The sequence below is a fragment of the Macaca thibetana genome, chromosome 20, assembly GCF_024542745.1.
Source record: "Macaca thibetana thibetana isolate TM-01 chromosome 20, ASM2454274v1, whole genome shotgun sequence".
NCBI classification, from domain to species: Eukaryota; Metazoa; Chordata; class Mammalia; order Primates; family Cercopithecidae; genus Macaca; species Macaca thibetana.
In genome coordinates, this window is record NC_065597.1 from 61,092,538 (window position 1) to 61,117,564 (window position 25,027).

General features: G+C 44.9%; 2 protein-coding genes and 1 non-coding gene across 6 annotated transcripts in view; all 3 read right to left on the reverse strand.

Moving 5' to 3' along the window:
- The window catches only part of NTAN1 (N-terminal asparagine amidase), a 215,455-nt gene that overhangs the window by 183,750 nt on the left and 6,678 nt on the right, over positions 1–25,027 (reverse strand). The window lies entirely within an intron of this gene.
- BFAR (bifunctional apoptosis regulator) overlaps positions 1–25,027 on the reverse strand; it is a 38,955-nt gene that overhangs the window by 10,822 nt on the left and 3,106 nt on the right. Inside the window, exons 2-5 of one of the 4 annotated variants that reach the window (XM_050774095.1) lie at positions 13,809–14,144; positions 10,545–10,749; positions 9,174–9,343; positions 3,971–4,115 (exon numbers count right to left, since the gene is read on the reverse strand). In XM_050774095.1, the coding sequence (XP_050630052.1) occupies positions 3,971–4,115; positions 9,174–9,343; positions 10,545–10,749; positions 13,809–14,071 (783 nt within the window). In that variant the 5' untranslated portion in view covers positions 14,072–14,144. The remainder of the gene's footprint in view (positions 1–3,970; positions 4,116–9,173; positions 9,344–10,544; positions 10,750–13,808; positions 14,145–25,027) is intronic. The other 3 variants (XM_050774096.1, XM_050774098.1, XM_050774097.1) reach the window with 3 other exon arrangements.
- LOC126945206 (U7 small nuclear RNA) lies at positions 14,901–14,962 on the reverse strand. Its single transcript, XR_007722369.1, has one exon. It is a non-coding gene; the product is annotated as a U7 small nuclear RNA (small nuclear RNA).

Below are 25,027 nucleotides of genomic sequence, written 5' to 3' on the forward strand. Positions count from 1 at the left end.
ATCCATAAACTAAGAGACTTAAGAGACTAACAACTAAAGACAGACCTTGTTTGGACGCTGATTGCAACAAACCTACTTTAAAGAAAAAGTGAGATATTTGAAAGTTGACAAGTAATTTAATAATATCAGAGAATTGGCCGGGTGCAGTGGCTCATGCCTGTAATCCAGCACTTTGGGAGGCCGAGGCGGGTGGATCACCTGAGGTCAGCAATTTGAGATCAGCCTGGCCAACATGGTGAAATCCCATCTCTACTAAAAATACAAAAAATTAGGTGGGCATGGAGGTGCATACCTGTATTCCCAGCTACTCAGGAGAGGAGGGGAATCGCTTGAACCCGGGAGGCGGAGTTTGCAGTGAGCTGAGATTGCGCCATTGCACTCCAGCCTGGGCGACAAAAGCAAAACTCCATCTCAAAAAAAAAAAAAAAAAAAAAAATTCAGAATTAATTGGTGGAGGGGTGTACAATGGTGATATTGTAATTTTGTCATTTAAAAAGTCTTTAATTTTCAAGCAGGACATGGTAGTGATACAGGAGTTAAGAAGAAATTACTTAGGCAGATAGTGAGGGTACCGGAGTCCTCAGTAAGGTTTTCCTTTTAATGAATAGCAGCCTCAAATAATTTTCCTTTCTAACAAACAGCAGCCTATAAAATGGAACTGCAAACATAGATGCTGGCAGTTATATCAATCATGTTCAAGATAGTGGCTCCATCTTCCCTTCTCTTTGTCAGTCACGTGTACAGTACAGTAAGGAGCAGACAAGATAGCACCAGCCAAAGTGACAGAAAGTTCATTTGCACAATAAGATTAGGGTGGGGTGGCCACCCTTCCTGTGTACTACAGAAACATCATACCTGATCGAACCAATCTGTGAGCCCTATGTAAATCAGACACCGCCTCCTCCAACCTGACTAAAAAATCCAGCACATCTACTGCTCACCAGTCTTTTCCTCTTAGAAGTCCCCTCTCTCACACTAGACACAGAGCTGTTTTCCTTTCTCTTACTTTTGCCTATTAAACCTCTGTTCAACTCCTCTTGTGTGTCTGTGTCCTAAATTTTCCTGGTGCAAGATGACAAACCCCAGTTTTTTTTACCCCAGACAATGTAGCTGCTTCAGTAGCCTTTGCCTGTAGTCCCAGCTACTTGGGAAGCTGAGGTAGGAGGATTGCTTGACCAGGAATTTGAGAGCAGCCTGGGCAACACAGTGAGACTCCTTTTCAAAAAAGAGTTTGTTTTTTTTTTTTTAGAGATTAATGCTGAAATATTTACCTATGAAAAATATGGCAGCTTGGCTGGGCACGGTGGCTCACGCCTGTAATCCCAGCACTTTGGGAGGCTGAGGAGGGCAGATTACCTGAGGTCAGGAGTTCAAGACTAGCCTGGTCAACATGGTAAAACCCTGTCTCTACTAAAAATACAAAGTTAGCCGGGCATGGTGGCACGTGCATGTATTCCTAGCTACTCTGGAGGCTGAAGTATGAGAATTGCTTGAACCTGGAAGGCAGAGGTTGTAGTGAGCTAATGTCACACCATTGCACTCCAGTCTGGGCAACAGTGAGACTCTGTCTCAAAAAAACAAAAACAGGCCAGGTGCGGTGGCTCACGCCTGTAATCCCAGCACTTTGGGAGGCCGAGGCGGGCAGATCACGAGGTCAGGAGATCAAGACCATCCTGGCTAACATAGTGAAACCCCGTCTCTACTAAAAATACAAAAATTAGCCAGGTGTGGTGGCAGGCACCCGTAGTCCCAGCTACTCGGGAGGCTGAGGCAAGAGAATGGCGTGAACCCAGGAGGTGGAGCTTGCAGTGAGCTGAGATCGCACCATTGCACTCCAGCCTGGGCGACACAGCGAGACTCCGTTTCAAAAAAACAAAACAAAACAAAACAAAAAAACAAACCAACAACACAAAAAATAACAAACATTCTATTTCAGGAACTCCACATGTATTCTTTACGATATTTGAAACTAGTTATTAAGGTAATACATGCACATAGTAAACAAGCATTTTTTCTTTTTTTTTTTCTTTTGAGACAGTGTCTCACTCTGTCACTCAGGCTGGAGTGCAGTGACACCATCTCAGCTCACTGCAACCTCCGCTGCCTGAGTTCAAGCACTTCTGCCGTAGCCTCCTGAGTAGCTGTACAACCACACCTCACTAATTTTTGTATTTTTAGTAAGACGGGGTTTCACCATGTTGGTCAGTCTGGTCTGGAACTCCTGGCCTCAAGTAATCCACCCACCTCGTCCTCCCAAAGTGCTGGTATTACAGGCTTGAGCCCAACGTTCCTTATGAACACAAAGTCTTTGTTCCCTTTTCCAGTGGCTGCCTACATGGGTGTGCCTTATTTATTCAACTTGTTTCTAATGAGGGGTACTTAGGTTGTTTCCTACTCCTGCAATTACCAACAATGCTACAGTGAATAACTTGTTTAATGACTTTCTGTTAATCAAATATTGGAGTCACACAATGACCCTCTAAGGTTATTTACCCAGGAGGACACAGGCAAGGAGAGGCGCAGGTACTTGCTGGTGTTCCAACAGGTGGTGTGTCTTGAAGGAGCTGGCCCAGGCAGGCTAGTGCCAGGGTCTTACTTTGTTTTCTTCTGAAACAGGGTCTCACTCTGTCACCCAGGCTGGAGTACAGTGGCTTGATCATGGTTTACTGCAGCCTCAGCCTTGCAAATGGCTGGCACTACCACACTCAACTAATTTTTTTTGTGTGTGTACTTTTTGTAGAGATGGGGTCTTGCCATGTTACCCAGGCTAGTCTTGAACTCCTGGGCTCAAGCAATCCTCTCACCTCAGCCTTCCAAAGTATTAGCATTATAGTTGTGAACCACCATGCCCAGCCCACAGCATTACTCTTTTTGTTTCTGTTTTTTTTTTGAGATGGAGTCTTGCTCTGTCCTCCAGGCTGCAGTGCAGCGGTGTGATCTTGGCTACTGCAGCCTCAACCTCCCAGGTTCAAGCATTTCTCCTGCCTCCAAGTAAATAGACCTACAGGCATGCGCCACCACACGCAGCTAATTTTTGTGATTTTAGTACAGATAAGGTTTCACCATGTTGGTCAGGCTGATCTCAAACTGCTGACCTCAGGTCATCCCCCCTGCCTCGGCCTCCCAAAGTGCTGGGATTACAGTTGTGAGCCACCACGCCCGGCCCAGAGCCTCACTCTTGATCACCATGCTGTACTGCCTCCATTCCAAGTGCAAAGGAGTGAAATGCTGGCTTAAAGAGCAGATGCGGTTTAAACTGAAATGTTATTGACAAATTGTCGTCCAGTGATATTCCAACAATTCAAGGTCCCCAAAACACATAAGCATCTCTTTCCTTATTTGTTTGTAAAATAGGCCGGGTGCAGTGGCTCACGCCTGTAATCCCGGCACTTTGGGAGGCTGAGGTCAGAAGGTGGGCGGATCACCTGAGGTCAGGAGTTTGAGATCAGCCTAGCCAACATCCTGCAACCCCATCTCTACTAGAAACATAAACATCAGTTGGGCATGGTCGCGTGTAACTGTAATCCCAGCTGCTCGTGAGGCTGAGGCAGGAGAATCTCTTGAACCTGGGAGGTAGAGGTTGCAATGAGCCAGAAAAAAAAGAAAAGAAAAAGAAAAGAAAGAAAGGGGGGGGGGAGAGAGAGAGAGAGAGAGAGAGAGAAAGAGAGAGAGAGAGAGAGAATTAGCTGGGTGGGGTAATCCCAGCTACTCTGGAGGCTCAGGTAGGAGAATCACTTGAACCTGGGAGGCAGAGGTTGCACTGAGCTGAGATTGCGCCACTGCACTCCAGCCTGGGCGACAGAGCAGGACTCTGTCTCAAAATAAAATAAATAAATAAGTAAATAAACAGTCAAAAATAAAAAAGAAAATCCTGAAATTAAAAAACAAATTAACAAAATATAAAAATAAAAAGCAAAAAAAAAAAAAACAAAAAAAAACCTACAAAAATAAAAATCATTAAAGTGTTCACCTTATATTCCCAGAGATTCTGGGGGGGCTTCATGCCTAATGCTTTGACACGTTCTAGCTCCATGAGGATGGCTCTCCTGTGGCTGCTGTTTTCTATGGTATATGGCGTCTTGGAAAATTCTTCCTCTGTCAAAGTTAAAAGCAACCTGTGGAGGGATAGGAGAAGATTTATTTTGCGATTATATACTAGAAGCAAACTCTCTACACTCAAGAGTTCCTTCTTATCAACATAAATACTGTAGGCTTGAGACATTTCACATTTAACAACATCAATAGCAGCAAATAATTGAATGCTTACTATTTACAAGTGACCATCTGTAAATACTTTCATAAGTCATCACTGATCCGTATAACAATTATTCAGGGTAGGTGGCATTTTGCTGCTTTTGTAGATCAGAAAACTCGCTTTGGCTGGGCGTGGTGGCTCATGCCTATAATCCCAGCTCTTTGGGAGGCTGAGGCTGGCAGATCACTTGAAATCAGGTGTTTAACACCAGCCTGGCTAACATGGTAAAACTACGTCTCTATTAAAAGTACAAAAATTAACGCACACCTGTAATCCCAGGCACTTGGGAGGCTGAGGCATGAGAATTGCTTGAACCTGGGAGGTGAAGGTTGCAGTGAGCTAAGATCTCGCCACTGCACTCCAGCCTCCAGCCCAGATGACAGAGTGAGACTGCATCTCAAAAAAAAAAAAAAGAAAAAAAAAAAAAAAAAAAAAAAAAAGAAAAGAAAACTCACTTAGAGAAATAAGGTGACTTTCTCAAGGCATTCCTAGGTCTGTTTTGTTCCTAAGCCTTTGATCTTTCAGTTATAAGCTCTGATCTCTCACGTATTACTCTATTTTTAAAACTGTGTGTACGTATAGGAAAAATTAGAAGGAAATCCAATAAACATTACAACATTAAGAAGAGTTCGCACTTTGGGAGGCTGAGGCAGGCGGATCACGAGGTCAGGAGATCAAGACCATCCTGGCTAACATGGTGAAATCCCCGTCTCTACTAAAAATACAAAAAATTAGCTGGGCATGGTGGCAGGCGCCTATAGTCCCAGTTACTCGGGAGGCTGAGGCAGGAGAATGGCATGAACCCAGGAGGTGGAGCTTGCAGTGAGCAGAGATTGTGGCATCACGCTCCAGCCTGGGCGACAGAGCGAGTACTCCGTCTCAAAAAAAAAAAAAAAGAATAGTTCTTAGATGGGCACAGTGGCTCACACCTATAATCCCAGTGCTTTGGTAGGCTGAAGCAGAAGGATCACTTGAGCCCAGGAGTTTGAGACCAGCCCGCACGACATAGTGAGACCCTGTCTCTCCAAAAAAATTAGCCAGGCATGGTGGCATGCACCTGTCGTTTTAATTACTTGGGAGGCTGAGACAAGAGGATTGTCAAAGCCCAGGACTTTGAGGCTGTAGTGAGCTATGATATTGCTACTGCACTCTAGCCTTGGTGACAGAAAGGGATTCCATCTCTTGAAGAAAAAAGGGTAGTTGTTTTAAGGTAGGGATTTAATTTAATAAAAAGTATTGGAGATCCTGTATCTGCTTTCCTCATCAGAAAACACAATTTCTGGTCGGGGGCGGTGGCTCATGACTGTAATCCAGCACTTTGGGAGGCTGAGGTGGGTAGATCATCTGAGGTCAGGAGTTTGAGACCAGCCTGGCCAACGTGGTGAAACCTGGTCTCTACTAAAAATACAAATTAGTCGGGCGTGGTGGCATGCACCTGTAATCCCAGCTGCTCGGGAGGCTGAAGCAGGAGAATTGCTTGAACCCAGGAGGTGAAGGTTGCAGTGAGCCAAGATTGTGCCATTGCACCCCAGCCTGGGTAACAAGGGTGAAACTCTGTCTCAAAAAATAAAATAAAATAAAATAAAATTAAAAAAAAAAGAGAAAACACAAATTCTCCTCCACAGTGATTCATCATGAAAAACATCACCATAAGCTGCATATGCAACTACTGGTTGAGTAGTGTTAATTGATGGTCCTTTTATGGGTAATTTGGTGATGCTTATTAAATTTGTAGATTTATTACCTTTGGCCCAGCAATTCCAGTTCCAGGAATTTGTCCTCTAGAAAACTATGTAAAAATAAAAAATACATTGTACTAACTAGGTAGAGAAATTTTTATACCATAATTTTGGGGGAGGTGAATTTCTATATAAAGCTAATTAAAGTAGGAGTATGTCATTTCCTCAAAACAGAGTCGTGTTGAAAACTGGGTGGAGAGGAGGGAAAAAGTCACTGGAGTAGGAGGGGTGGCAGTCAGGCAGTCAGGCAGCCAGGCAATGGGTGAAGTGGGTGTCTGAAACAAATGAATTAGGGAGAGCGGATACTCTTATCACTGTGTGATGTTATGTGTAACATCCTTAGGGGGTGGGTGGATATAGATGTAAATATATATATACACGTATACATACAAGCACAGGTTTGTATGTTTAGTACAATCATATTTCCAGTTTAAATTAAAAAAACACATTTATATATTTATATTTGTATAAGAATACATCTGGAAACATCTGGAAAGGTTAGTCTAGCAAGATAGTTTTCTGAAGAGTAGGATTACAAGAGTATGTCACTTTCAGTATCACATAGTTCTATATTATTTTTTTAAAAATAAAAATATATATTTGCCAGATGTCGTGGCTCACGCGTGTAATCCCAGCACTTTGGGAGGCCGAGGTGGATCACCAGAGGTCAGGAGTTTCAGACCAGCCTGGACAACATGGCGAAACCCCAACTCTACTAAAAATACAAAAATTAGCTAGGCATGATGGCAGGTACCTATAATCCCAGCTACTCAGGAGGTTGAGGCAGGAGGATCACCTGAACCTGGGAGGCGGAGGTTGTAGTGAGCCGAGATCACTGCCACTGTACTTCAGCCTGGGAGACAGAGTAAGACACCATCTCAAAAAAATAAAATAAAAATAAATATATATTAATGTGGTCTTATATATTGGCTTTCATCCATAGTTCCCGGCTCATAGCTGCTATATCCCTTATTCCAATCTGTGTTAGAATGTTGGAGGCTGAGCATGCTGGCTCACGCCTGTAATCCCAGCACTGAGGTCAGGAGTTCAACACCTGCCTGGTCAACACAGTGAAACCCTATCTCTACTAAAATTACAAAAATTAGCTGAGCATGGTGGCGGGTGCTTGCAATCCCAGCTACTTGGGAGGCTGAGGCAGAAGAATCGCTTGAACCCAGGAGGCGGAGGTTGCAGTGAGCCGGGATCACACCACTACACTCCAGCCTGAACGACAGAGCGAGACTCCATCTAAAAAAAAAAAAAAAAAAAAAAAGTTGGGCATGTCAGGCCTCCATGCAGGCATCTGATCTCCTGCTCTCCTTTCACTCTAATCTTTTCCTACCTTTCTGATTGTGGGGCTTAAGAATCTTCCATGAGGAGGGTGCGGGGGCTCATGCCTATAATCACAACACTTTGGGAGGCTCAGGCGGGCGGATCGTTTGAGTCCAGGAGTTCAAGACCAGCCTGGGTGACATGGCAAAACCCCGCCTCTATTAAAAATACAAAAATTAGCTAGACGTGGTGGCACACGCCTGTAGTCCCAGCTACTTGGGAGGCTGAGGCAGGAGGACTCCTTGAGCCCGAGAGGCGGAGGTTGCAGTGAGTCGAGGTTGTGCCACTGCACTCCAGCCTGGGCTACAGAGTGAGACGCTGTCTGAAAAAACAAAACCAAAAACAAGGTACTCAAGGGGACAGGATTCAGTGAGCTTCTGGAGAGCTGAGCATGTGAGCTTCCTGGGGGGAGTGCACCCATGGAGAGCATGGAAGCTCTGTGCCCTTTCCCCCATACCTCGCCCTAAATGTCTCTTCATCTGTATCTTTTGCAATATCCTTTATAATAAACCAGTGAAAGTTATGTTTCCTTGAGTTCTGTGAGCTGCTCCTGCAAATTAATTGAACCCAAAGAGGGAATCATGGGAACTCCAACTTGAAGCTGGTGGGTCAGAAATTGTGGAAGCCTGGATTTGTGACTAGAATTAGTCAGGGGCAATCTTGGGGGCAGCACCCTCACCCTGTGGGATCTGACAGTATCTCTGGGTAGTCAGTGTGGGAACTGAATTAGAGGACATCCAGCTGGTGGCTGCTGTTAGGTATATGTGGGAGAACCCCATACATTTGGTCACAAAAGTCTTCTGTGTTTATTCTTGTGATTAGAGAGAATTTTTCCTTACACAATTTTATAATCTGGAAGCAACAAAGAAATTTAAATGACCTGGACATTAAATGGTATAGCTGCTGTGGAAAATAGTTTGATAGTTAAACATAGAGTCAGAATAGAGTTACCCTATGACTCAGTCATTTCACTCCAAGACAGTATTGAAAATACATGTTCATGCAAGAATCTGCATGTGAACGATCATAGCATCATTATTCATAATAGCCAAAAAATGGAATCAACCCAAATGTCCATCAACCAATGAATGGATGAATAAAATGCGGTATACTCTTACAGTAGAAGTATTATTCAGCCATAAAAAGGAATGAAGTACTGACACATGGTATGTCATGGGTAAACCTTGAAACAAAATTATGCTAAGTGAAAAAGCCAGACACAAAATACCACACGTCGTATGAATCCATGCATATAAAATGTCCAGAATAGAAAATATGTAGAGACAGAAAGTAGAATGGTGTTTGCCAGGGGTTGGGGGTTGGGGAGAAATGAGGGTTGACTAAAGGGTAAAAGCTTTCTTTTGGGGTGATGAAAATATTCTAAAATCAGCTGTGGTGATAATTACACTATTTGTGAACACATTAAAAACTATGGATTGTGCAATTCAAATGTGTGAATTTTATGTGGATTGTACATCTCTCTTTTTTTTTTTGAGATGATGTCTTGCCCTGTTGCCTAGGCTGGAGTGCAGTGGCATGATCTTGGCTCACTGCAACCTCCACCTCTTGGATTCAAGTGATTCTCCTGTCTCAGCCTCCCGAATAGATGGGGATTACAGGTGTGCACTACCATGCCTGGCTAATTTTTAAAAATATTTTTAGTAGAGATGGGGTTTCATCGTATTGGTCAGGCTGGTCTCAAACTACTGACCTCAAATGATCCATCCGCCTCGGCCTCCCAAAGTGCTGGGAATACAGGTGTGAGCCACTGCGCCTAGCCTGGATTATATCTCAATAAAGCTGTTTTCTAAAACGTCCATGGTGTGTCAGAAGACTTTGCTCCTCACCTTCCATTTACTCGTTCAGATAAAAACCTTTCCCTGTAAAGAGAGGCCCAAGGGCCCAGCTGCTCCAGCCAGAGGACAACTTCTTCCGCCGTCCATTTGGCCACAGCCTTGTGGACCAGGAGGTCGTGTTCAGATTCCCTGCTGCTCCAGTGATAGACGAGCAGGACCACCTGGGGAAGAGTGACAGGGACTTTAAACCATGGAAAGGCAGAGATGCCAGTTTCTAAAGATGTGGGTGGGAGGCAGGGAAAGGGAGAGGCTGAGCTCATAGGGAATGGTGCGGAGTCTGTACACAGAAGCAGGGCAATGCCACTGCCACAGAGAGCTGGGGAGCACAGCTGTCCTTGGGTGCCTCTCTCTGCTGATTGCCTGGCAGTGAGGGCACAGAGGCAAGAACACGATTCATCTCAGGCACCTGGGAGCAGGTGGTGCCTTGACTCCATCAACTTGCTCAACATATCTGACTTGTGCCTTTTCTACTGGAAACGCATTTAGAATTTTTATGCATAGAACTTTAAAAGAAAATAGTCTCCACTTTTGAAGTTAGTAAACTGATGGGTTCTTAAGACTGTATTACCAAGGAAGGCCAGGCGTGGTAGCTCACACCTATAATCCCAGCACTTGGGGAGTCTGAGGCGGGCGGATCACTTGAGGTCAGGAGTTCCAGGCCAGCCTGGCCAACATGGTGAAACCCCATCTCTACTAATCATACAAAAAGTAGCCTGTTGCGGTGGTACAAGCCTGTAATCCCAGCTACTCAGTAAACTGAGGCAGGACAATCACTTGAACCCGGGAGGTGGAGGTTGCAGTGAGCCAAGATAATGCCACTGCACTCTAGCCTAGGCAACAGGGCAAGACTTCATTTAAAAAAAAAAAAACAAAAACAAACAGAGAGAGAGAGAGAGATCATCCACAGAAAATTCACACATTTGAAGTGCACAATCCATGGTTTTTAATGTGTTCACAAATATCTGTAATCATCACCACAGCTAGTGTTAGTACATTTTCACCTCCCTAAAAGAAAGCTTTTACCTAGATTGCACCACTGCACTCCAGCCTGGGCGACAGGGCAAGAGTCCATCTCAAAAAAAAAAAAAAAAAAGACAAAAAAAGATTGTATTACCAAGGCAGGCATGGTCTTGAATTCCAGTTCTACCATCTTTCTCCATTTACTAGGTACTATGATCTGATCTACCTGAGTAAGCAACATTCCTGAAGAAATCATAGAACCCAGCAGATTTCAATGTATGCAGTGAATTACATGGAGTCACATCAATTATTTAAGTGATTTCAATAGAACTGACTTCAGGGGAAATCAGGGGTTGGGGGGTGAGGTATAGGGGACACAGAGGAACACAGTGATCGACTTACTGCCACTCCAGTTAAAGCTGTGAGCACACCGGAAAAGAATCCCCCTCCCCTCTGCTGATTCGCCCGGCCTGTGTTAGGAGCTAAAGGAATCTGATCATTCCCATATTTCTGAAAGGCTGCAAGGCTTTGGACTATGTCATTATTCTGCTGAATGTCTTCAAATCTCATTCTAATGGCATCAGGAAATAACTTTTCAATGGCATCCCTATGGAGAATAGAAAAAAAAAATTAAGACAGTTGTTTGACTAAATATAATGTTTAGAGGCCAAAAAAAACCCTGATAGTAAATATTTAATAATATATAGTTACCCTAGGAGAATTGACAAGAAATATATTATAGTCCTGTGGGTAAAAGCAAAAAATTTAAAACAATCTATTAGGTTGTTTACCATTACTTTCTCCTTTTTTTTTTTTTTTAATGAGACGGAGTCTTACTCTGTTGCCCAGGCTGGGGCTGGAGTGCAGTGGCGCAATCTTGGCTCGCTGGTGCGCACCACCACGCCCAGATAATTTTTTATTTTTATTTTTAGTAGAGATGGGGTTTCACTATGTTGCCCAGGCTGGTATCAAACTCCTGAGCTCAGGCAATCTGTCCACCTCGGCCTCCCAAAGTGCTAGGATTACAGGCATGAGCCACTGCACCCAGCCTACCATTACTTTCAATGGTAAAAACCACAATTACTTTTGCACCAACCTGATGATATATGTTTACCAGTTGATTTAAAATACTAAACTGCAGAACCATGCAGACAGCACATCAGTAAGGTGAGAAAATACTTGCATTTTCTATTGGCACTTTTTTTTTTTGAGACAGAGTCTTGCTCTGTCACCCAGGCTGGAGTGCAGTGTCCTGATCTCAGTTTACTGCAACCTCCGCGTCCTTCAAGTGATTCTCATGTCTCAGCCTCAAGAGTAGCTGGGATTATAGGCATGCGCCATTACACCAGGCTAATTTTGTATTTTTGGTCGTGTTGGCCAGGCTGGTCTTAAACTCCTGGCCTCATGAGATCTGCCTGCCTCGGCCCTCCCAAGGTACTAGGATTGCAGGCTTGAGCCACCGTGCCCAGCCTGGCACATGCATGTAGGTATAAAAGTATTTTTAAGCAGTGGCTCATGCCTGTAATCCCAGCACTCTGGGAGGCCAAGATGGGTGAGGTCAGGAGTTTGAGACCAGCCTGGCCAAAATCGTGAAACCCTGTCTCTACTGAAAATACAAACATTCACCAGGCGCGGTGGCTCACGCCTATAATGCCAGCACTTTGGGAGGCCAAGGCAGGCGGATCACCTGACGGAAGGAGTTTGAGACTAGCCTCACCAACATGGGGAAACCCCATCTCTACTAAAAATACAAAATTAGTTGGGCGTGTGGCAGGTGCCTGTAATCCCAGCTACTAGGGAAGCTGAGGCAGGAGAATCGCTTGAACCCGGGAGGGAGAGTTTGTGGTGAGTCAAGATTACACCATTGCACTCCAGCCTGGAAAATAAGAGCGAAACTCCATCTCAAAAAACAAACCAAAAAAACCCAATAAATTAGCTAGGCCTAGTAGCAGGCGCCTGTAATCCCAGCTACTCCGGAGGCTGAGGAAGGAGAATCGCTTGAACCAAGGAGGTGGAGGTTGCAGTGAGCCAAGGTCACACCACTGCACTCCAGCCTGGGTGACAGAGTGAGACTTTGTCTCAAGAACATAACCAATGAATATATGAATATTTCATATATATATGAAACAATGTATATATGTATCTTATGTTATTAAAATCAGTTTATAAGAAGGGAAAAAAGCAAAATTCAGTAATAAGAGAAAGACCAGCTTAAATTGTAGGGATCTTTCTAAATTTTCAGTTATACACAAAGAACCCTCCTTTAATTTCAGATTAAATTTAACCTTCAGCTAAAGCAAGACTGACAGGTAAGAGCAAAGTGTAAACACATCTTTTGTGAAAAAGAAAAGATTGGGTTCATGGAACTTTCTTTTTTTTTTTTGAAACGGAGTCTCGCTCTGCCGCCCAGGCTGGCGCGAACTCGGCTCACTGCAAGCTCTGCCTCCTGGGTTCACGCCATTCTCCTGCCTCAGCTTCCCGAGTAGCTGGGACTACAGGCACCTGCCACCACGCCCGGCTAATTTTTTGTATTTTTGGTAGAGATGGGGTTTGACCGTGTTAGCCGGGATGGTCTTGATCTGCTGACCTCGTGATCCGCCCATCTTGGCCTCCCAAAGTGCTGGGATTACAGGTGTGAGCCACCGTGCCCGGCCTCATGGAACTTTCTAGTACTCTGTTGAAATCAAGAAGGGCACACACATTGCTAAGACAATAGAAGGCGGGAAGAGGACTTAAGCCTCAGAGCCTTCACAGGTACACTATGAACCAAGGAAGCAGAAAATAACAAGTTATCTGAAATGTGGCTTTGGCACTGTGTCGCTACACATGAGAAACTCTATTAATGTGATAACTGAAACTGGGGTTATTTGAAGATTATTAAAATCAGCAACAAACCAGTTATCCACAATTTTACAGTTATACCATTTGCTTTCTTTCCTTTTTTATTTTCGAGACAGGGTCTTGCTGTGTTGCCCAGGCTGGAGTGTAGTGGTGTGAGCTCACTGCAGCCTCAAACTCCCAGGCTCAAGCAATCCTCCCATCTCAGCCACTGGCATAGCTGGGCATAGCACAGGCGTGTGCCACCACACCTGGCTAACTTTTAAAACTTTCTGTAGAGATAAGGACTCACTGTGTTGCCCAGGTTGGTTCTAAATTTCTGGCGTCAAGCAATGTTCCTGCCTTAGCCTCCAAAAGTGTTGGGATTACAGGCGTGAGCCACTGGTCTGGACTTTATGACAGGATTACCAGCAATGGTCGGCTAACCAGACTTTCTTTCCTTCCTTCATTCATAATAAATAATTTAAAAAGTCATGGTCACCTATGAGGAAGATAATCTGGATTTCCAGTTCCTTGACCCCCCTGACTCATATTCCAGAAGATCCACTATGACCCCAAGGAAGTGGGTTCCAAGTGTGCAACCTTTCAAACACTGCTATTCTCATTAAGAGAAAGCCCATTGGCCGGACGTGGTGGCTCACACCTGTAATCCCAGCACTTTGGGAGGCTGAAGTGGGAGGAGCACTTGAGGTCAGGAGTTTGAGACCAGCCTGGGAAACACAGCAAGACCCCATCTCTGTTAAAAAAAAAAAAAAAAAAAAAAAAAAAAGCAAGAGAGAAACCACATTTCATGGGCTATCTGTGCTACCAATACAGGCTGAGCATTACCTGAGGAGAATATTGACTTTTGGGAAACCTTCCCATTTTTCTCTGCATTCTGGACATTCTGTTTTCTTTGAAGATGCCCACCACAAAGCAAGGCAGTGACGGCAGAAGCTGTGCCCACAGTTCAAGGTGGTGGGGTTAACCAGGATGTCGTAGCAGCAGTGGCAAGAAAATTCACTAACAGAAATCTGAGGGCCGGTGCTTTTGAGAGGTTCATCTTTCTCAAGGTCCATTGTGTTCAGATAGTTTTTCTGAGGTTCCTCCATCTCTTAGCAAATTCTAGGTTCCAGAGACATAAAAAATTTCAGACGTAGAAAACTGCTGCAAAACATCATTAATCTAGAAAAAAAAAAAAAGATAGTGACAAAAATAAAGCAAATAGTAGTTGTTTGAAGAGTAGTTAATATAAAAGTATTGCCATTCTAGCCAGGGGCGGTGGCTCATGCCTGTAATCCCAGCACTTTGGGAGGCCGAGGCGGGCGGATCACGAGGTCAGGAGTTCGAGACCATCCTGGCTGACGTGGTGAAACCCTGTCTCTACTAAAAATACAAAAAATTAGCTGGGCGTGGTGGTGGGCGCCTGTAGTCCCAGCTACTTGGGAGGTTGAGGCAGGAGAATGGCATGAACCTGGGAGGCGGAGTTTGCAGTGAGCCTAGATCGCGTCACTGCCCTTCAGCCTGGGCGACAGAGCAATACTCTGTCTCAAAAAAAAAAAAAAAAAAAAAAAAAAAAAAAAGTATTGCCATTCTACTGAAGCCCTAATTTTTTTTTTTTTTTTTTTTTTGAGACAGAGTCTTGCTCTCTGGCCCAGGATGGAGTGCAGTGGCATCATCTCGGCTCACTGCAACCTCCACCTCCTGGGTTCAAGCAATTCTCCTGCCTCAGCCTCCCCAGTAGCTGGGACTACAGGTGCAAGTCACCACATCTGGCTAATTTTTTGTATTTTTTAGTAAAGATTGGGTTTCACCGTGTTAGCCAGGATGGTCTTGATCTCCTGACCTCGTGATCCGCCTGCCTTGGCCTCCCAAAGTGCTAAGATTACAGGCATGAGCCACTGCGCCCGGCCTAATTTTTTTTTGGGGGGTAGGGGGCAGGGAGGCTTTCTGATAAAGACCAGAAAACCTTCTAGACAAATTGTAAAGGAGTTGTAATACTAAAGCTCTAACTTTTATTAATTCATTCATTCATTCTCAACAAGGCTGGAGTCCAGTGGCACAATCACAGCTCACTGCAGCCTCGACTTCCCAGGCTCAGGTGACCCTTCCACCTCACCCTCCTGAGTAGCTGGGACTACAGATGTGCAGCACGACCCCAGGTAATGTTTTGTATTTTTAGTAGAGATGCGGTTTCGCTACGTTGCCCAGGCTGGAGATCTAATTTTTAAATGTGACAAATTTGATTTATTGAAATCCACATACCATAAACCACATAATCAGCACTGAATTTCTTTCTGGCCTATCTGTTATACTTTTCAAAAGTAGTAAAGCAAAATGATATGTGTAGTGGAAGGTTCAATACACTTGAAGGATGTGGGCAGACATTTCTGGATCATTCTCCTTCACTAACTTCCTTAGAAAATGAAATTTCCCTGATCTCAGTATTCTCAATTAAATTTCCTCTTTTTTTTTTTTTGAGACGAAGTCTCACTCTGTCACCCAGGCTGGAGTGCGGTGATACAATCTTGGCTCATATCAACCTCTGCCTGCCAGCTTCAAGCAATTCTGCCTTGGCCTCGCAAGTAGCTGGGATTACATGTGCGTGCCATTGGGCCCAGATAACTTTTGTATTTTTAGTAGAGATGGGTTTTTGCCATGTTGGCCAGGCTGGTCTTGAACTCCTGACCTTAGGTGATCCACCCTCTTCAGCCTCCCAAAGTGCTGGGATTACAGGTATGAGCCATCACATCTGGCTTTAATTTTTGTATTTTTAGTAGAGGCAGGTTTTCACCATATTGGCTAGGCTGGTCTCGAACTCCTGACCTCGAGTGATCTGCCGGTCTTGGCCTATCAAAGTGCTGGGATTACAGGTGTGAGCTACTATGCCTGGTCTCAATTAAATTCCCAAAGACCTTTCCAGGTCTATGATTTTAAATAAACCAGCTTCTTGGCCTGGTAAAATGTCTGGGGTTGGTAACAACAGATATGTTTCCTGTAAATAACACTTTTTGTGCACACAAATGTGCCTTCTCATTAGGCAATCATTATTTTATAAATATTTGATTTCAGAGGCTCTAATGGGAGCAATTCTAAGAAGTGAGTGAAGCCTTGTTTTCCAGCTGTGCCAGGCCAAATCTGCCAAGGCTCAATATACCCTTCCCCCCCCCAGATCAACACCAAAACGCATCTCGTGCACTCTGGATCCAGCCAGCTTGGTGCCACAGAAATGCTAACATTACTAATATGCAAATGACAAAGGACCATTCTCTTCTTGTTTTAATCTGGGTTTTAGAAGATATTTAAAAAATTTTTTTTAATTGGGAAGTAGTATGACACAGAAGATCTTGGAGTTAGACTCTTAACTCCCCCAAGTCACTAGCTCTGTGACTCTGCAGAAGTTACTTGAGCCAGGCCGGGTGCGGTGGCTCAAGCCTGTAATCCCAGCACTTTGGGAGGCCGAGATGGGCGGATCACGAGGTCAGGAGATCGAGACCATCCTGGCTAACCCGGTGAAACCCCGTCTCTACTAAAAATACAAGAAAATTAGCCGGGTGAGGTGGCGGGCGCCTGTAGTCCCAGCTACTTGGGAGGCTGAGGCAGGAGAATGGCGTGAAACCGGCGGGGCGGAGCTTGCAGTGAGCCGAGATCGCGCCACTGCACTCCAGCCTGGGGCACAGCAAGACTCCGTCTCAAAAAAAAAAAAAAAAAAGAAAAAGTTACTTGAGCTCTCTGATCAAGTTTCCTGAACTGTGAAATGGTGGTCACAGTACACAAACCATCAAGATTTCTTGTGAGGATTAGAGACAGTGAAGGAAAGTGGCTCAGAATTTGTAAGGTGTAAATACGGGCTATAGAAATGATTATTCATACTATTTCTGGTGAGTTTCTCAATCTTGCTATTGTGAAGGAAAAGAATGAAAATTGCTCTCCACCGCCCACACTGGCCACACAGGAAAGGGCTCATGCTTCATGCTTTGGAGGCACAGTGGTTAGGAACACAGGTCCCATGGCTGGGCTGCCTGGGTTCTCACCCCACCTCTGCCATTTACCAACAGTGAGGCTCAGCTTGCTCACCGTATAGATGAGGGACAATGACAGCACTTAACCACAATGGGAGTTTTGCAGCATTAAATAAGATAATTCGAGTTAAGTGCCTAGTACAGAGCCTGGCACATGGTAAGTCTACCATAAATGGTAACATTTCACTTTTTATTTTATTTTTTAGTTTATTTTTTGAGACAGAGTTTCACTCTTGTTGCCCAGGCTGGAGTGCAATAGCGCAATCTCAGCTCACTGCAACCTCCGCCTCCTGGGGTTCAAGTGATTCTCCTGCCTCAGCCTCCTGAGTAGCTGGGATTACAGGCATGCACCACCACGTCCAGCTAATTTTGTGTTTTTAGTCGAGACAGGGTTTCACCATGTTGGTCAGGTTGGTCTCGAACTCCTGACTTCAGGCTATCTGCCCGCCTTGGCCTCCCCAAGTGCTGGGATTACAGGAGTGAACAACCGAGCCTGGCCCAATTCACTTGATTTTTAAAATACAGTGATCAGAGAATTTTATCACCCTTTATAGGGTACAAAATGTTACATACTACATAAAAACACCATATTTTAAATAAGTAAATCTAGAAATAGAGACCAGAAGATAAAGAGTTAGTAGTAGGTGTATTTAATGGAGGAGGGTCATGAGTGACTTTTTTTTTCCTGCATTTGTCAAGTTTTTTTTTTTTTTTTTTTGAGATGGAGTCTCACTCTGTCGCCCAGGCTGGAGCGCAGTGGCCGGATCTCAGCTCACTGCAAGCTCCGCCTCCCGGGTTTACGCCATTCTCCTGCCTCAGCCTCCTGAGTAGCTGGGACTACAGGCGCCTGCCACCATGCCCAGCTACTTTTTTGTATTTTTAGTAAAGACAGAGTTTCACTGTGTTAGCTAGGATGATCTTGATCTCCTAACCTCGTGATCTGCCCGTCTTGGCCTCCCAAAGTGCTGCGATTACAGGCATGAAAAAACTGGTTTTTTTTGTTTTTGTTTTTTTTTGGGAAGAGAAAGAGTGTAAACAAATGTTCTCAACAAATTCCAGATTATTTCTGATAACCAATCATTTTTGCTCATTATTTTTATGTTTAAGAACATTTAAAAAACTTCTAAGTGCTTTCTTTTAGACAGCCTCTTCACATTGTTACAGAAGTGGGAGATCTTATATAGGTTTTTCGAAAAAAAGTAGGATTTTCTTAAAGTAGTTCCTTTATTCTACTAATGCTGATGAAACAATGACCATGTGGAGAGCATTAACCTAGGAGAGGACAATCAAACCATTAATATCCATTAAGCATCTCCTAGGAGCTGGTGGAATTGGTGTCCGAGGAAAGAATAGAGACAGCCAGGTATGGTGGCTTAATCCTAGTACTTTGGGAGGCCGTGGAAGGCGGATTGCCTGGGTTCAGGAGTTGGAGACCAGCCTGGGCAACATGGCAAAACCCTGCCTCTGCCAAAAATACAAAAAAAAAAAAAAAAAAAAAAAAAAAAAAAATTAGCCAGGCATGGCGGCAAGTTATTGTGGAGGCTGAGGTGGGAGGATTGCTTGAGTCTGGAAGACGGAGGTTTCAGCGCGCTGCGATCCTGTCACTGCACTCCAGCCTGGGTGATGGAGTGAGACCCCAACTCCAAAACAAAAACAAACAAAAGAAAGACAGAGACTTCTGAGTGAGGACTGTGAGAGGGCGAGGGGTGGCTTGGGCACTGTCCTGGTGTTTGCACTGAGCGAGGAGAGACAGCTGGAGACGCACGGTTGACACGGGGTCTTGCATGCCAGGTTGATCAGAGGCAGTCAGAAGGGAGACAGGAGCACAGAAAGGTTTCAGAGGCAATAAGATCAGCAAAGCTGGGCTTGGTGATGCTAAATCTCATCACGAATGAGTGATACGCAGGAAGCAGGGAGAACAATTAGAGATAAGTTAGAAATCAGGCTGGACACGGTGGCTCACACCTGTAATCTCAGCACTTTGGGAGGCTGAGGCAGGCGGATCACGAGGTCAGGAGTTTGAGACCAGTCTGGCCAGCATGGTGAAATCCTGTCTCTACTAAAAATACAAAAATTAGCTGGACGTGGTGGCGCACGCCTGTAATTCCAGCTACTTGGGAGGCTGAGGCAGGAGAATCGCTTGACCCTGGGAGGTGGAGGTTGCAGTGAGCTGAGATCGTGCCACTGCACTCCAGCCTGGGCAACAGAGTGAGACTCTGTCTCAAAACAAAAAACAAATAACTAAACAAACAAACAAAGCAGGTGTTCTCACTTCCGGGGGTAGGATGGCAGAAGAGAAAATGCAAAGAAGAGGCTAAATCTGAGAGATGTTAAGAAAATAATGTATAGGCTTCAGTGACTAGAGAGAAAGAATGATCAAAGATGCTGGTTAGGGCCGGGTGTGGTGGCTCACGCCTGTAATACCAGCACTTTAGGAGGCAGAGGCAGCGGAGCATGAGGCCAGAGGTTCGAGACCAGCCTGGTCAACATGGTGAAACCCCATTTCTACTAAAAATACAAAAATTAGCTGGGCGTGGTGGCGGGCGCTTGTAATCCCAGCTACTCAGGAGGCCGAGGCAGGAGAATTGTTGGAACCTGGGAGGCAGAGGTTGCAGTGAGCTGAGATTGCGCCATTGCACTCCAGCCTGGGCAACAGTGCAAGATGACGTCTCAACAAAAAACAGACAAACAAAAAAAGAGATGCTAGTTAGATTTCAGAACAAGGGAAGAAAAACTCTACTTCTGAGAGAAACTGCATCCCCGAAAACAAATCTTAGTGTCAAACTCGGAAAGAATGTAAGTTGAATTTCAGAAATGCTATGTTTGAGGTAATAAGACGTCCAGGTGGAAACGTCTAGTGAGAAGCTGGAGACACAAAACTGTCATTGGGAATAAGAACAAGGCTAAAGGTATGAATTTATGAGTCATCTGCAGAGAAATTACAAATAACATATATAGAAATTAATCTCTCTTGGCAGGGTGCGGTGGCTCATGTCTGTAATCCCAGCACTTTGGGAAGCAGAGGTGGGTAGATCACCTGAGGTCAGGAGTTCCAGACCAGCCTGGCCAACATGGCAAAACCCCATCTCTACTAAAAATACAAAAATTAGCCAGGCGTGGTGGTGTGTGCCTGTAATCCCAGCTACTCGGGAGGCTGTGGCAGCAGAATAGCTTGAACCGGGGTAGCAGAGGTTGCAGTGAGCCGAGATCGTGCCATTGCACTCCAGAGCCTGGGTGATAAAGTGAGATTCTGTCTCAAAAAAAAAAAAAAAAAAAAAAAACAAATTAATCTCTCACAAATTAGCCTTTTTTGGGGGGCTACGGGAGATGGTCTCACTTGTTTTGCCCAGGCCAGAGTGCAGTGCGCAGTGGTGTGATCGTAGCTCCCTGCAGCCTTGACTTCCCAGGCTCAGGTGATCCTCTTTACCTCAGCCTTCCCAGTAGCTGGGACTAGAGGCACACACCACTACACCTGGCTACTTTTTTATAGAGGTGGAATTTCGCCATGTTGCCCAGGCTGGTCTTGAACTGGGCACAAGTGATTCTCCTGCCTCAGTCTCCAAAAGTGCTAGGACTACAAGCTTGAACCACTGCACCCGACCAAATTAGCCTTCTAAGAACTAGAATAGGCCAGGCACAGTGGCTCACGCCTGTAATTCCAACACTTTGGGAGGCCAAGGCAGGCAAATCGCCTGAGGTCAGGAATTCAGGATCAGCCTGGCCAACATGGCGAAACCTCATTTCTAAAACAATACAAAAAACATTAATCAGGCATGGTGGTGCACACCTATAGTCCTAGCTACTCAGGAGGCTGAGGCAGGAGAATCGCTTGAACCCAGGAGGCAGGGGTTGTGGTGAGCTGAGATCACGCCATTGTACTACAACCTGGGCAAAAAGAGAGAACTAGAATATATCAGCAGTTGCCTACTGAATCTGCAAGTTCATTTCTCATGAGAGAAAACAAATCACATATAACATTAAAGGTGTATTTTATTTTATTTTATTTTTTATTTTATTTTTTTTTTGAGACGGAGTCTCGCTCTGTCACCCAGGCTGGAGTGCTGTGGCCGGATCTCAGCTCACTGCAAGCTCCGCCTCCCGGGTTCACGCCATTCTCCTGCCTCAGCCTCCTGAGTAGCTGGGACTACAGGCGCCCGCCACCTCACCCGGCTAGTTTTTTGTATTTTTTAGTAGAGACAGGGTTTCACCGTGTTAGCCAGGATGGTCTCGATCTCCTGACCTCGTGATCCGCCCGTCTCGGCCTCCCAAAGTGCTGGGATTACAGGCTTGAGCCACCGCGCCCGGCCTAAAGGTGTATTTTATAAGTCACATCTTGCAAAACTGAGGTCACCATTAGCTCTGTTTTGTAATTCCCTTTAACAAATTAGAAACTGCATGGACTTTGATTACTTCTTAAGAGTTTTGCCAGTTTCATTTCTCCCTAAATTCAAAAAGCAAAAGCTAACAGAGAGTCTACATCCACAAACAAAATCAAAGGATATTTTCTGTTATAACACTTGCCCGTATATATGTTGGTTATTTACACAAATTTTACAAAGCAGTACTTTTAAAGGAGGGAAGTGCCTCTTTTTTTTTTTTTTTTTTTTTGAGACGGAGTCTCGCTCTGTCGCCCAGGCTGGAGTGCAGTGGCCTGATCTCGGCTCACTGCAAGCTCCGCCTCCCAGGTTCACACCATTCTCCTATTCTCCTGCCTCAGCCTCCAGAGTAGCTGGGACTACAAGCGCCCGCCACCATGCCTGGCTAATTTTTTTGTATTTTTTAGTAGAGACGGCGTTTCACCATGTTAGTCAGGATGGTCTTGATCTCCTGACCTCGTGATCCACCCGCCTCGGCCTCCCAAAGTGCTGCGATTACAGGCGTGAGCCACTGCGCCGGTGGAACTGCCTTTTAAGTGATAAAATCTAGTTCCAACACCAAAGTTAGAAGCTGTGGTGTTCTGACTTGGGTAAACACACCCTCCTGCACTGGCTATAATGAAAGGCCTCTTTGAGAAGGCCTCCAGCTCCTAAGGATGTTTACAGTTGTTCTCTGGATACGTGGCTAGCTCTCAGCAGCAGGCTGCAGGCGTTAGAAGCAGCTCTCAGCTACTCTTCTCTTCACTATTTTCTCCATCTCAAAGGCACCAAAGACAAGGAGGTAGGGGCAGATGTGGACAGGATTGCAGGGAGGAGAATCATTCTATTCCTACCCCTGGTGCTCCGTTCATATGGATATACTTGTGTTTAGGAAATTATAACTGTTAATTACCCAGTTTAGTTGATCTTAGCCAAAGGCTGAGAAGCAATAATTACTTAGTTCAAAAACGAATGGGAAGAATGACTGGGTTTGGGAAAATCTACAAAACAGCAAACAAACAAGTTTAAAACCATAGAACAAACACCATAGAACTGAAGAGTACAGCAAAACCTCAGGAATTTCCATAGGCACCGTGTCATTCTGAAGAGCTGAGGTTTCTAAATAAAAAGCTGGGTCTTCAACTGGAGTCTGGAGAGATGCCTCGGGAGGTCTGAATTCCACGCCGCGCCTGTGTTAGTGTATGGTATGTGCACGTTTCTGGAAGGCAGTCTATAGGATTTATTAGGCTCTCAGAAGGGGCCAACTCCCAGAGGAGGTTAAGAGCTACTGTTGATCTATCGGGATAAGAGGGTCTTAATGTGCGACACACTTCTGCCTCTTGCAGTGGTTATAAGGAAGCAGGTAAGCCTCACCATGGTGATGCACCATTATTATCATGATCATCCATCTTCTGTGTCCTGGAACAGTCTCACCACCAGCAGCCACAGCCCTACTGGGACAACATATGGCCTGCAGGGAGGCTTTCCTTCACCTGGTGTTTTTTCTCCCTTTTCTTTTTAAGTTAAATGTGGTGCTAGCATTTACAAAAAAAAAAATCTGATGACACAAAAATCTGGATTTCTGGCTTCTCTTGAAAAAAAAAAAAAAAACCCAGAGATCTGGCAATGCTGGAATCGCATCGTGCATGACAAGATCAGCTCGAGCCAATGAACTCAGCAGCCGTGCCAGCGTCAGCTTGCTACATTCCTCTCCCACCTGTCCTTTTCAGTTCTGTTACCTGCCTGACCCCCGAGCTTTCATCCCCTGTCCCATAATGTGATGCCTTCTTCCAAGTATACTAATGGGTGTATGGCTGTTTCTAGGCAGCTTGGCTTTAGGAGTTCTGTCAGCTTAGAGCTTTTCTCTCTCTCTCTTCTTCTTCTTTTTTTTTTTTTTTTTTTGGAACTAGGTCTCACTCTGTTGCCCAGGCTGGAGTGCAGTGGTGAGATCATGGCTCACAGTAGCCTCGACCTCCCCAGGCTCAGGGGATCCTCCTGCCTCAGCCTCTTATGTAGCCTGTACTACAGGTATGTGCCACCACACCTGGCTAATTTTTTGCAGAGATGGGATTTTGCCATGTTGCCCAGGCTGATCTCGAACTCCTAAACTCAAGCAATCTACCTACCTCCACCTCCCAAAATGCTGGCGTTACAGGTGTGAGGCACTGGGCCTGACCAGAGCTTTCCTCTCTCTTGATTTCATATCAGGTCGTTACTTGTCATTGTTGGCACAACTGACAGGAAACCAACATCATAATCTCTGAGGATTTGGACAATTTCAAGATAAATAATCAACATGACCTTCTCTATGTTTTCCCGAAGACATGCCTAACTGACAAAGTATAATTATCTTTAAATCCCTAAAAGAAAAGGAAAGGCTGGGAACACACACAATCTCCCAATGATACATGTAACTAAAGAACTTGTTTCTGGCCCGGCGTGGTGGCTCACACCTGTAATCCTAGCACTTTGGGAGGCTCTGTCTCCCAAATGGAGGTAGGTGGATCACCTGAGGTTAGGAATTCGAGACAAGCCTGGTCAATGTGGTGAAACCCTGTCTCTACTAAAAATACAAAAATTAGCCGGGCATGGCGGTGCACGACTGTAATCCCAGCTACTCAGGAGGCTGAGGCAGGAGAATGATTTGCACCCGGGATGTGGAGGTTGCAGTGAGACAAGACTGCACCACTGCACTCCAGCCTGGATTGCAGAGCGAGACCCTGTCTAAAATAACTTATTTCTTAGTTCTGGGATGCTGGGATGAACGTGGCTATTCTTCCCCGGACTTCAGGAGGCTGAGGCGGGTGGATTGCTTGAGTCCAGGAGTTGGAGACCAGAATGCCAGTCCGGGCAACGTGGTGAAACCTGGTCTCTACAAGGGAACGGTTTTTCTGACTTGGTGAATGATCATCTACAGATCTATCCAGAGGGCTATTCTCCAGGAGGCAGTGGCACCCTGTTTGCTTCTTTAGTTGCCCAATTAACAGTTAGGAAAGTCAATTAATACAATCATTCTTACTGAGTTTATTAAAGAGGAATGCATTAATTCTGAGTTTAAGAACTTTTTTTTTTTTTTTTCTTTTTTGAGACGAGTCTTGCTCTGTCGCCCAAGCTAGAGTGCAGTGGTGCAATCTTGGCTCACTGCAACCCCCACCTCCTGGATTCAAGCGATTCTCATGCCTCAGCCTCCTGAGTAGCTGGGATTACAGGCCCCCATCACCATGCCTGGCTAATTTTTGTATTTTTAATAGAGATGGGGTTTTGCCACGTTGGCCAGGCTGGTTGTGAACTCTTGACCTCACGCGATCCACCCATCTTTGCTTCCCAAAGTGTTGGGATTACAGGCTTGAGCCACTGCACCCAGGCTAAGCATTATTATACCCTTACTTATAAAGATCTTGTGGTGTAATGATTGTTAACTCTTTAGAAATCGTAATCTTTATCCAGAATCACAGGGAAAATAAAAAAAGAAACTGTAATTTTTAAACCACTTGGTTCAGCAGTATATGATCATGGTTGCCCCCCTTCACTCAACATACATTTATTATGACCATTGTATATGGCTAATATTTGAACTTTTGGCCTCCAGTGATCCTCCCACCTCAGCCTCCCAAGTAGCTGGGACCATAGGCGGTGCCACCACGCCCAGCTAATTAATTTTTTTTTTTGTACAGACGGGGTCTTGTTAAGT